This window comes from Papio anubis, chromosome 7 (assembly GCF_008728515.1).
Source record: "Papio anubis isolate 15944 chromosome 7, Panubis1.0, whole genome shotgun sequence".
Lineage (NCBI taxonomy): Eukaryota > Metazoa > Chordata > Mammalia > Primates > Cercopithecidae > Papio > Papio anubis.
Window position 1 is genome coordinate 56,065,184 of NC_044982.1, and position 13,412 is coordinate 56,078,595.

Genomic DNA, 13,412 nt, shown 5'->3' on the forward strand with positions numbered 1-13,412 from the left:
GATTTATCTCTGCCAAAGCTCACATTCACTCCTGGGTTTTTTTTTTTTTCCCCCCTAGACACACATTTTCAGGCACATCTAATTGGAGAGTAAATAATGATGGAATGCCTGTTATGTACAGGGCCTGGCGCTGGAAGTACAACACCACAATTTTGATAAACAGAAGAACGTAGACCCTGATGCCGTTGTTCGTATATTCTATTGAATTTATCTATCGTAGCTATTGATACCAGAGGACATTAAACAATTAACCGAACAATAATTACTAAGGATTACATATTATTTATTAATTACTTAGTAATTCTGAAAAAGTCATACTTCAGGGGGGCTTTTAGACATACAAGGCACTGAACTAGTTTGAGGAGATTAATGGAGACCCTAGGAAGGGACATTTGATCTGAACCTTGAAAGCTGAGTTTGTATTACCATCTCCCATCTGTCTTCATTCTTTTTTATTTTCCAGCCTTCTTATACCTCTCTTTGCCCTCACCAACCACCTGGGTTATAATCATCTTTCACTTACAAGCTACTGAGATATAGCTTGTAAAGAGTGGTAAGATGATACTGTTGACAGCCTCCTTCAATCCAAGAATGAAACTCTTAAAGGACAAACAACTTACTTTTTACTGGATCAAGATTAGAGAAAGCTGTCTTTCACAAGTCAAATTTAGTACCTTGTTTTTTTGTGTTTTCAGCAACTCAAGCATCCCAACCTTGTCAACCTCCTGGAAGTCTTCAGGAGGAAACGGAGGCTTCACCTGGTGTTTGAATATTGTGACCACACAGTTCTCCATGAGTTGGACAGATACCAAAGAGGGTGAGTGATCCATCCCTTACAAACAAAACAAAGACACACTGGGATTTGTCAGTGAAAAGTGGCAATGACTCTTTTTAAGACTAGGTAAGGCCAGGGGCGGTGGCTCATGCCTGTAATCCTAGCACTTTGGGAGGCTGAGATGGGTGGATCATCTGAGGTCAGGAGCTCAAGACCAGCCTGGCCAACATAGTGAAACCCCATTTCTACTAAAAACACAAAAATTAGCTGGGCGTGGTGGTGGGTGCCTGTAATCTCAGCTAGTTGGGAGGCTGAGGCATGAGAATCACTTGAACCCGGGAGGCAGAGGTTGCAGTGAGCCAAGATTGCGCCATTGCACTCTAGCCTGGGCGACAGAGCGAGACTCCATCAAAAAAAAAAAAAAAGAAAAAGAAAAAAAAGACTAGGTAAAAACAGCCAGTGTTTGGACAATATACTCTGCTGCTGAAGTGGACAGCAGAAAAATTACCAAAAATGTTAACAAAAGAGATAATAAATAGTCATTTTAATGAAGAAACCAGCAGAAGCATCATTAGATTGAACTTGATTTCTTTGGTACTTTATCTCTGCATAGAAGTGATCTCAGTCTCTAAGAAAAGGAAGGATATTAGTTAGTCTGTGCCTGACCAGGGAGGTAGAAGGGCTTGGAGATTGAAAGGAAGATTCCAAAAGCAATGGCTACTAGGAAGTTTGAGACTAAAACAAACATGGTATTTCATCAGAAACAATCTGGGTATCTAGTCTGCTGTATTACTTAGGATTTGTTTGGTTTCAAGTGACAAAAACCCAACTGAAGCAAGCATAGGTGAAAAACAATTGTGTTGTGACTGTAACTGGGAAGGGTGGGAGTGACTCCGGGGGCTCAGCTGATCTTACCACACATCTCTCTCTAGCATATGCAACATCTTTGCATGCATTGGAAGAAGACTTGGCCAACAGACAGAGGCTTTGTCCGAGAAAAATAAAAAAGGAGGAGGGGGTCCCTTCCCGCAGTTGAGGGCAGCCTCTTGCAGGGTGAGAAGACTGGATTCCAGCTCCCACCCACTCCTCAGCTGGGTGTTTTCAGGCAGGGCAGCATAGGTAGTGCCTGTTCTTTCTCTCACTCTCTCCCAGCCCTAATTCTTTTTCATTGTGCCTTGCAAATAAGCTTCCCTTATGTGGTGGATTTGGGAGGGCATGTGGGTGGCATGGGATGGAAGGAGTTTGGAAGGGAAAAGTACAAAATGGCCACGGGCTTACATCAATCAATATAGCTGTTCTAGAAGAAAGGAAGTTCTAGAAGAAGGTAACATCTGCACATTAAGTCCAGTGGAACTCCAATTGGCTAAGCTCAGGTGACGCAACTGTCCGTGGGGCCAGTTACTGTGGCTAGAGGAAGAAGATGGAATGATTAGCAGGTCCTGGGAGATACTATTCAAAGAGGGTTTCATGGTGAAGGTGGCCTTGGAGTTGAAAGGGAGGAGACTTTAGATAAGGTAACCAGGGATGAAAAATATCCCATCCTTTCCTTTTTTGGCTGTGTTCCTGGGAGCCCAACTTTGGCTGGGGACAATATGAAGAGTGGATTATAGATTAGAGCCACAGAATGGTGTCCCATCCCATGGAATGTGAATGGCTCCCATTCACACTTCAGTGGCTGGAGGCTGAGGCTCCTCCAACAACTCTTTCAAGTCTTTGCCAGGGGCTTGCTCTGCCACGTGGTGATGGTTATATATGATCTGCCGTGACCTTCAGGCAAACAGAATGGAAGTGGCTTGTGGTTTGATAGTGACCATAGCACAGACTTTTCATGTTTCAGAATGTTAATTTACATAGCCAGAGAGAGCCAAGAGGACAGACACTTCCCTTCAGAAAGTCATCGATACAGAGAAATTATGTTTTCAAAGGAGAAAACATTTCGTATGTTGATATTTGATCTTTTGACGGCTTGCAAGTGACACTTCAATTAAACTTATTAATATAAGTTACTCATGGCTATGTGGTAGCAGAGGGATGTTACAGGGAATTTGATTAATCATGTCGAATGACTTGGGAACACTGATTTGTGGGAGTCAAAAGCAATGGAAGTCAGCTCTTTTTTTTGGCATATAGTTTGAGCAGAATAAAAAGGGTGATTACAGTTTGAAAGCAGATTTTTAAAAACTCCACTGGCTAAAATATGTTATATATGTTCCAGGAAACAGAAAATGCTTTAATATGGGAGTGGGAGAAAACAGAAAGACCTATAGGTAAATGTGTGGTTAATTAGAAGCAACCTCATTTCCAAATGGTAAAATGCTATGGTTTGCCAAATATAAGATTTACTTAAGGAAATCTTAAGGAAATCAAATATAAGATTTCCTTAAGGAAATCAGCCCCCGACAGGCCTCAGTGTGCATTGTTCCCCTCCAAGTGTCCATATGTTCTCATTGTTCAGCTCCCACTTATAAGTGAGAACATGTGGTGTTTGGTTTTCTGTTCCTGCATTAGTTTGCTGAGGATAACAGCTTCCAGCTCCATCCATGTCCCTGCAAAGGACATGATCTCATTCCTTTTTCTGGCTGCACAGTATTCCATGGTATGTATGTACCACATTTTCTTTATCCAGTCTACCATCATATGAAAACTTTTTAGTTTAGAGACATCATACTATAAAATAAAATTTTGTAAGCACATTCACAGTAAAGGTGAGTTAGCATTATCTGTGTGACCTTGGGCAAATTGCTTACAGGTGTCTTCACCTGTAAAAATGAGAGTTTAGGACTAGGGAAAGTTTAAGGGGACTTCTAGATGTATAATGCTATGAATTGGTGATCAAGTACCCTAGGGGTCAGAAGACTTCGGTTATCTTTCAGTTTCATATTTGATCTATTAGACAATATCAACAAAGGATAAGCTACTGATGCTGATGTTGCCAGGTTGGGTTACCAGCCTGCTTGGTGCCAGGTGGGGTCCCCTTAGGTTAGTATACTCACCCTCAGAATGCCCTGTGATCACTTCTTATATTTCTAAGTACAGATTTCTAAAATACAAAGTTGAGCATGCCACCCTCTACACAGAATCCTTTAATAGCTCCCCAAAGCTTACTGGTATGGGGAAATGCCCCCAGCATGAGATACAAGATCTTACTCTACCACCCCACTCCCCACCAGTTTGCCCATAATACATGGCCCGTCCTACCAAATTGCTTGCATTCTAGGGTTCAGGACATGCTGTTTGCTTAGCAAGCATGGGTTTCCCTACTTTCTCTACTCTGCCTGGAAAACTCCTGCTGTCCTTACAGCTCACATATGACTCCCTTATGATGCCTGCCAGCACACTGGCCTCTATAACATCTTCTGGGATTATTTATTTACATATCCCATTTGCCCAGTAAACTATACAATCCTCAAGGGCAAGAGCTGGGCCTTCCTCACCTGTGTATTCTCAGTGTCTTCTAGCTGCATATTTGGCACTTGGTACACTCAGTACTTGTAGAATGACTGAATTAGCAAACCAATAAATTGATAGTTACAAAATGATTTTGGAGAAGAATAATCATAACAAGATGTGGATTTTCATTTTAAAAATTACTTTGATTTAAAATTTCTAAAGCCTAATATTGTCAAAAAAGATTATAAAGTACACTGCTGGAGCAACCTGTCCAGAAGGCAATTTGGCAATCAATGTATGGTATTAAAAGTCTTAGAGGCATTATCTTAAACCCAGCAAGTCTACTTTGAATGATTTACCATAAGAAAATATTTGAATATATGTGCAAAAACTTAGTTACAAAAGTATTTATTGTTATGGGATATTTTTAAGTATTGTTTATAAAGAAAAAATTGCCATCAACTGAAATATTTAACAATAGAGAATTAGTTAAGTAAATTATGATAAAGTTTTATGATAGAATACAGTGGACCCATTAAGAATAATGCTTATATTAATAGATAAAACATATATTGACATAGGAAAAAGTTCATGAGTGCTTGTCAAATGAAAAAAATTATACTCTAATAAAAATACATATCATTTCATTTTCATAGAATTTATATGTAGATGGGAAAAAAGTAATAAATCTGAACATTACTAGTGATTAGTTATGATTGTTATTGATATTTTTCATTTTATTTGTGCTTTTATATTTTTCATGTTTAATTTATTACTATAGTAATGTTTTAATGTTTAGTTATTAAAAATAATTCTTGCCAAATCAGACTCAAAGACTTCTCATTTGAACCTGAAATGGACACTAATTCATCTTCTTATTAACATGCTTGTAGGCCGGGCGCGGTGGCTCACGCCTGTAATCCCAGCACTTTGGGAGGCCGAGGCGGGTGGATCACGAGGTCAGGAGATCGAGACTATCCTGGCTAACATGGTGAAACCCCGTCTCTACTAAAAATACAAAAAACTAGCCGGGCGTGGTGGCGGGCGCCGTCTCAGCTACTTGGGAGGCTGAGGCGGGAGAATGGCGTGAACCCGGGAGGCGGAGCTTGCAGTGAGCCGAGATCACGCCACTGCACTCCAGCCTGGGAGCACAGCGAGACTCCGTCTCAAAAAAAAAAAAAAAAAACATGCTTGTAACTTCTGGTACTCCCTTGGAAAGCTTTTGGAGAAGATCCAACTTCATGTTGCTACTAACACAAGCAAGTTTACACCACAAGATATGTATCCTGTTAGAGTAACATGAATACATGTCAATTATAATTCCCAGTGCTTAGGTTTATGTTTTTATAATTGTCCCCAATCACAACCATTTCTTGTCTTATATAGAACTTAAAAAGCTTTGAATCTATTATTCTATAAATGATTGATCTCCCTGTGTCAAAGTTTTACAAATAACTGGTTTGGATGTTTTCTCCTTATTTTTCTGCCTACCTGTATGTTCAGCCAGACATAAGACTTCATTGATTCTTTCCTGCACAGATTTAATTACCACCAGTTCCTCCTCTGAATTACATAGTTTGTTCAAGGAACATCTCCTGGGTAATGTACATTACCGCAAGTTTTCAGTTTCTGACAGTGAAATTCCAGAAATGTTATCTTTTATAGATTAAAAATGATACGTTGTTTGTTGCAAATTTTTAAAGCAACACAGACATTGAAATGAAGGGCTGGGGGCGGTGGCTCACACCTGTAATCCCAGCACTTTGGGAGGCCGAGGTAGGCGGATTACTTAAGGTCAGGAGTTCAAGATCAGCCTGGTCAACATGGTGAAACCCCGTCTCTACTAAAAATACAAAAATTAGCTCGGCGTTGTGGTGGGCACCTGCAATCCTAGCTACTCGGGAGGCTGAGGCAGGAGAACTGCTTGCATCTGGGAGGCGGAGGTGGCAGTAAACTGAGATAGCGCCACTGCATTCCAGCCTGGGTAACAAGAGCAAAACTCCATCTCAAACAAACAAACAAAAAAATTGAAATGAATAAAATCAATAGCTGTACATACTGTTCTGCATTTATTTTGTTTTTTATTTAGTTAAATAAATTAGTTAATTTTAGAAACGGGGTCTTGTTGCTATGCTGCTCAGGCTAAACCTTAACTCCTGGCTCAAGCGATCCTCCTGTTCCAGCCTCCTGAGTAGCTGGGACTACAGGTGTCTGCCACCACACCAGGCTGCATTTTTAAAAAATGTACTCTGAAGCTTTCTCCCTATCTGTACATATCTACCTTTATATTTTAAAAATGGCTGTATAGAATTCCATTGTATGAATATACCATGATTTCTTAGTTCAATCTCCTGTTGATAAATACTTAGATTGTTTCCAGTTATTTTCTATTACTAACCATGCTACAGTGAACAACCATTTTCGTAAATATTTTTTTAGGATAAATTCCTAGTAATATATTCTTTTTTTTACAAGAGTTTGGCCAGACCCCCAGCCCTTCCCATTTTTGTGATAGCCTTGTGTAGAAATGAAGTCTTGATGAATGCCAACTGTTTGATGATCTGTGTCACAAATATTAGACAAGCAGCAGTGGAAAGAATGACTTCTGTAATTGAGAATGCTAGACAGAGATATATGTTATTTCTTCATCATCTCGGAAGAATTTCACATTTCTGAAGAATTTTTAAAAATCAGTTTGATGTCTTCACTTTCATATAGACATTTCTCTCTGTCCAATTTTGTTATTAGGACATTAGGGTCACAATACAGCCTCCCCTAAAAACTTGGAGAGACAAAGATTGCTCTCTGAAAGTTATTTTGTGAAACGAACACATAATGCATCAGGGCAGAGATATGTAAAGCAACCTTAAAGAGACAGAATGACTGCTAGGCTTGTTAGATTTGACTGACTCTATGTTTTATCTAATGATAAATTCTTCCTGATGTGCAGATGGATGCAGTTAAGTGCTCTCAGTTTAACAGCAATGACCTGTCAAATTGCCAACTTTCCCTCATCCAAATTCTTTGCTCATCATTCTGATTATAACTTGACTTTATGAAATTGTCTACAAAGAAAGCATGAGCTAGTACTCAGAATTTGGGCACGGGTGAATATGATGGCACTCTAGTTTTATATGTCAGGCTGGTTAATTTGTTTAATGTTCACTTGCCCCTTTGAAATGGACACTGTTGGCCGGGCGCGGTGGCTCAAGCCTGTAATCCCAGCACTTTGGGAGGCCGAGATGGGCGGATCACGAGGTCAGGAGATCGAGACCATCCTGGCTAACACAGTGAAACCCCGTCTCTACTAAAAATACAAAAACTTAGCCGGGCGAGGTGGCAGGCGCCTGTAGTCCCAGCTACTCGGGAGGCTGAGGCAGGAGAATGGCGTGAACCCGGGTGGCAGAGCTTGCAGTGAGCTGAGAGGCAGAGCTTGCAGTGAGCTGAGATCCGGCCACTGCACTCCAGCCTGGGTGACAGAGCGAGACTCCGTCTCAAAAAAAAAAAAAAAAAAAAAAAAAAAGAAATGGATACTGTCTTGGTGTGCTGACAAAATTGAGTGTCTGTGTCTGCAAGCCTAAAGACGGTGAAGGCAGCCAAGCTTTTCCAAACGAAGCACCACATTCTCTGTGTTCTGTGATGAGATGGCTGTTTTTCCCCTCAATTCTATTCTTCGCTTAATATTCTTTTCTATGTATTTTCTATATATGTTGCATTATAATCTTTAGCTCTATTGTCAATGACTATAAAATATTACATTAAGTTTGTTATGTCTCACTATTCCTCTCTGGTTGGATACTGAGGTCATTTTCAGTGTTTGGTTTGATAATGATTCTGGTATAAAATTTTCCTACAAATAGATTTTTCTTCTTTTGTAATTTTCCTTTAAAAGTTCTCAAAGTGGTACTCTTGAGTTGTAAATTTTGCCAAATGGAACCAATTTACTTTCTCACCAAAGATATGGATTTATATATAAATTTTTTCCTTATAGTCGTGCTACCTTAGGTTCTATTATTAAAATATTTGATGGATGAATTTTATCAATATGTAAGGAAGAAATAACAGTAACCCTACCCAAACTCTTTCAGAAAATATGAGAAGGAACATTTCCCAAATCATTTTATGAGGCCACTATATGCTGATGCCAAAACCAGACAGACATTTCTAGAAAAGAAAATGACAGATGAATATTACTCAAGAATTTAGGTAAAAAACCCTTAGCAAAATTATTAGCAAATCAAATCCAGCAGTATAATGTAATATAAAAGAGTGATTAATATATCTCAAAATATCAATTTTTAGACATCAAAGGCTTTCTATTATGACAGATGAAAATTCAGCTCCCTGAAATCACTCTCCCCTCTGCTTCCTATTCTAATCCTTCAAAATAGTTACATTAATGTTCACTGCTCCCATTATTGTGCCTATGTAAATATTACTTATAGCTGAGCATTGTACCATACTATGGCTTCGTTTTCTACTTTTTCCTCAAATTAACACTTGTCTTATTTTAAAATGTGCTTAACATTCTTTAATCCTGTTGCTAATTCCCTCCCCTCACCATTTTTGGGGTTTTTTTTTTTCTCTCTCTTTTTTTTTTTTTTTTTTTTGAGACAAGGCCTCACTCTGTCACCCAGGCTGGAGTGCAGTGGCCCAATCATAGCTCACTGCATCCTCCACCCCCCAGACTCAAGAAATCCTCCCACCTCAGCCTTCTAAGTAGCTGGGACTATAGGTGCCTGCCACCATGCTTGGCTAATTTTTTGTATTTTTTGTAGAGATGGGGTATCACAATGTTGCCCAGGCTGGTCTCAAACTCCTGGGCTCAAGCAATCTGCTCACCTCAGCTTCCCAAAGTGCTGGGATTATAGGCATGAGCCACTCACTGTGCCCCACCCCCACTCATTTTAATAGCCTCTCAATGTACATTTTCACAGGATAGTTACATCAGGTAATCTGTCAGTTCCATTTTTTTCTTGGTAATGTCTGACCTTTAAGCCTCCTTCTCCTTCTGTCTGGCTTGTTGTACTCAAGACCTGCTGTCGAGCTGTGTCCCTTGGATTTCCCTTTGCCATTGTCCTTGTAATTCCTGCTGCATTTCTCTGTGGTCAGATTCATTACTTCCTGGATTTCTTGTCTTCCTGTTTCTGGGTTTACTTGCTTATTTTGATCAAGTACATCCATCTCTAACTGGTTAAAAAAATGATATAATCACACAGAAATCTAGACTCCAGGGATTTCAAATGACACCACCCCCCTTCCCCCGGCCCACACCCTTCCTTAGAATCAAGCAGTTGGGAGCCCTTTATGTTCCTGAGGGGTGAAATAAAATTCCCAAAGCAGGCAAGAAGAATGCCACGAGGTCACACCAGTGGAGATCTCAGCAGTGTGCCTGTTCTCCACATCTTCCCACTAGCGAAAGATGGATTCCATTCCCCCCTCCCCAGAAGAGGTGCCTCTGGGTAGCTGGGCAACAGCCCAGTGGCCTCTGGAGGGGCAACTGGAGCTCTCAACAACGCAACTGAACTGAAGACCTCAAGGAAGACCACCTGACTACCTATGGAAGTGCCTTCTTGAGCACCTTCCGTCTTGGTGTGGGACAGAAAGGAAAAGGGGGATCCTTGCTTGATTTTTCTCATACCTTGCCCAGACTCTCATATCTAGGTCTGGGGAGCTGACATCTTCAGGGGTTTAAAGCCCACCAGACCAGGCCCAGCTGGCTGGGAGTCCAAAAGGCCTGAGCTGGATCCTGTCGCGCTCCCTTGGAGCACTATTTACTAGGAAGGAAAGCTGGGGATATATATGGCTCATCTAAAGTTCAATCACCTAATCCCATGGCAGAGAAGAACCAGGCCCAGGAGAACAGCTCATGCCCCTTCTTCTCTCATAAGTTAAGGTTGAGCTTATATATGATTGCTCTGAAAGGAGAGCTTGCTTTTGAGCTAGAAGGGCTATTAAAGGGAGTAAAGAATGAGAGGGAATTGAGCCCCTTCTCTTCATGCCTGTTCTAGCCCTTCCCCACTCTGCCCTAGAGCTCAGCCACAACCACTATTTACCACCAATGTGGAAACAAATACCTTAAGGTGGAATGAGTTCCCTAGCCTTGCTAGCACAAGCTACAATTTTAAGAACATCTTCCTTAGGCCAGGCATAGTGGCTCATGTCTATAATCCCAGTGTTTTGGGAGGCCAAGGCAGAAGAATCACTTGAGCCCAGGAGTTCAAGACCAGCCTGGGCAATACAGTAAGACCCCCATCGCTACAAAAATTTAAAAAGTATTGGCCAAGTGCAGTGGCTCACGCCTGAAATCCCAGCACTTTGGGAGGCTGAGATGGGCAGATCACCTGAGGTTTGAGACCAACCTGGCCAACCATGGCCAACATGGTGAAACCCCATCTCTACTAAAAATACAAAAATTAGCTGGGTATGTGGACATATGCCTGTAATCTGAGCTACTCGGGTGGCTGAGGCAGGAGAATTGCTTGAACTCAGGAGGCGAGAGTTGCAGTGAGCCAAGACAGCATCACTGCACGCCAGCCTGGGTGACAGATGGAGACAGTGTCTCAAAAAAAACAACAAAACAAAACAACAACAACAAAAAGACAAGAGAGAAGAACAAAGGACATCAAAACATCTGCCTAAGCCTGAAGGGTCCAGCTAGTCACCCAGACTCTTCCAGAGCTGTTAAGTTTGTTGAATATATTCATATTTATTTGAGGTGGCATGAGGCAGAGGGCATGGCAATGATATCCCTCACTGTGCCTGACTCTTGTGTCACACTGTCCTGTCCAGATGGGTTGCTTTTGCCACCTGGAGTGCAGTTATCCTGTCATCTCCCTCTGCCATCCTCCCAGAGACTCCTGCTGCTTCCTTCCTGCGTTGGGTCTCCATCCCATATAATCTTCTTTGTAATGGACTGCTCCTTTTTGGTGGACTGCATCCATGAGGGGCTTCTTGAGAAACAGTAGATGAGAGGTACAGGAAGAAATAAGAAGTTGAGACCTTGCCCTTGCATGCTTTATTCCATCCTCACACTGGATTGGTATTTTGTTTGGGTATAGGCTTGTTTGTTGGTTTTTGGTTGAAGATAATGTTCCTTCAAAATTTTGAAGTCATTATTTTAGTGTATTCTATCTTCTAGTGCCAAGAAGCCTGATGCCATTCTATTTTCTGCTCTCTTTTGAAGTCCTGTTTCTTTTTCCAGAAACTTGTAGGAGCTCTTTGTGCTCAGTGTTCTTGATTATGAAACTCATGAGTGGGTCTTGATTTTCATCCATTATCCTGGCACTTGCTGGGCCTTTTCTGCCTCAGAAAAAGTTTTTTGAATTGTTTTGTTATTGACTTCCTGTTCATTGTTTTACCTATTTTCTTTTTCTCAACCTCTATTATTTGGGTGTGGACTCTTGAACTGGTCCTCTCATTTTCTCGTAGTATCATGTTCTTATTTCATGGATATAACAGCTTTCATTTTCTCTCTGAGGATATTAATGGTATTTTAAAAAGTTCTCTTCACCCTCCATAATTTCTGTTTCTTTTAAGTTGCTTTTTTTGTTTGTTCTGGTCTTCCACTTTCTTACTAGAGGCTTTTCTTGGGCATCATATAATCTCTGGTCGTATGCTCATAGTTTAGAATAAGGAACTATTGGAAGCTTTGAGCTTCACTATGGTTTTCTAGCTGGGCCATTTGCTGGCGGAACTCCAGTGTCGGAATCTTCAGATCTTTCCCTCCGAGCTTCTCCCAAAGAAGTCTTTGAATATTGTGCCTGGAGAGAGTGAAGTCTGCCTGCCGGATTTCTCAGAGTCCAGCGAGGGAAGAGGGATGGGGAATCTCAGCATTCAGCATTTCGTATGTGTACAGTCCTTTAATCCCGTTTTCAGAACAGTATCCACATTTTCAGAACAGTATCCACAATCTCACCTATGCCAAATGTCCTCTGCTTTATCCTCTCCGGAAACAAAACTCCAGCCTTCTGCCTGGTAGTGGAGAGTGTTTTTTTGCCTTTTTATAGTTGTAACTCTCTTCTCCAACAGTGAAGACCTGGCCCCTCTTAAATCTGAGTGTTTCAGCTAAAAGGGATCTCAGAGGCTGAGGCCTCTGCATTCCAGAAAAGAAACTGAATAAAGAGTCAAGTGAGTAGCCAATTCAAGATGATGCTAAGTAATTTGTACAGAGCTTTTACATTTGAGAATTTTGTAATTCTGGGGATTAAATGTGCTGGGGATTAGAGGAGCAATAATGATATGCAACTATAACTTACTTTTATATGCTCCTTTTATGTAATTTATCTGGGGAAATGTTTGTAGGAACTAAAGTTCCCTGGTACTGGTAACTCTATATTAATACTTAATTTGCAGGAGGGGCATGGTGGCTTACGTTTGTAATTCCAGCACTTTGGGAGGCTGAGGTGGGCGGATCGCTTGAGGTCAGGGGTTTGAAACCAGCCTGGCCAACATGGTGAAACTCTGTCTTTACTAAAAATACAAAAATTAGCCAGGCGTGGTAGCACACGTCTGTAATCCCAGCTACTCGGAGGCTGAGACAGGAGAATTGCTTGAACCTGGAAGGTAGAGTTTGCAGTGAGCTGAGATTGTACCACTGCACTTTAGCCTGGGCGACAGAGCAAGACTCTGTCTCAAAAAAACAGAACAAAACAAAACAAACACCCAAAAACCTAATTTATTGAATAATCAAGATATATTCCATTTTTCTGGATAAAATGTAGAAGCTACTTGGAAGGTTGAGGCGAGATGATCCCTTAAGTCCAGGAGTCCAAAGTTCAGTGAGCTATGACAGCACCACTGCCTCCAGCCTGGGCAGCAGAGCAAGACCCTGTCTTTTAAAAAAAAGTAAAAAGTGGAGGCTAATGTCTCCTCTTAGTTGCATTTTTCTAAGCCTTTTTTCTCGACAGTGACTTTTTCTAGTGTCTATGCCTATATGCCGCTCAAACAAGGAAAAGAGAATTTGGAGAGAAGCAACTTCAAGCCCAGGGACACAGCCCTGGTCCAGTCATGTCCCAACTAGCCTTCCTGGAAATGGCCTCTTCCTTTCCTTCATGTGATCCCACTCTCTGCTCAAATACCCCCCGATCTGCCTGAAAGGATTTCCTGAACTTCTGGCCTGTGACAACAGTGGCCTTGTAGCTTCTCTCAGAGGCTGGAAGTGACTTTTTGTGGTCCCCTTAACACAGCTACTCAAGTTCCTCCCTGATTTACGTATTCGTTTTGGCTGACGACCACAGCAACACTG

At 41.3% G+C, this 13,412-nt stretch overlaps 1 protein-coding gene across 3 annotated transcripts in view; it reads left to right on the forward strand.

Annotated features, from left to right (window-relative positions):
• The window catches only part of CDKL1 (cyclin dependent kinase like 1), a 61,178-nt gene that overhangs the window by 31,393 nt on the left and 16,373 nt on the right, over positions 1-13,412 (forward strand). For all 3 annotated transcript variants that reach the window (XM_003901775.5, XM_021941193.2, XM_021941192.2), the window contains exon 3: positions 696-817. In XM_003901775.5, coding sequence (XP_003901824.2) covers positions 696-817 — 122 coding nt within the window. The remainder of the gene's footprint in view (positions 1-695; positions 818-13,412) is intronic.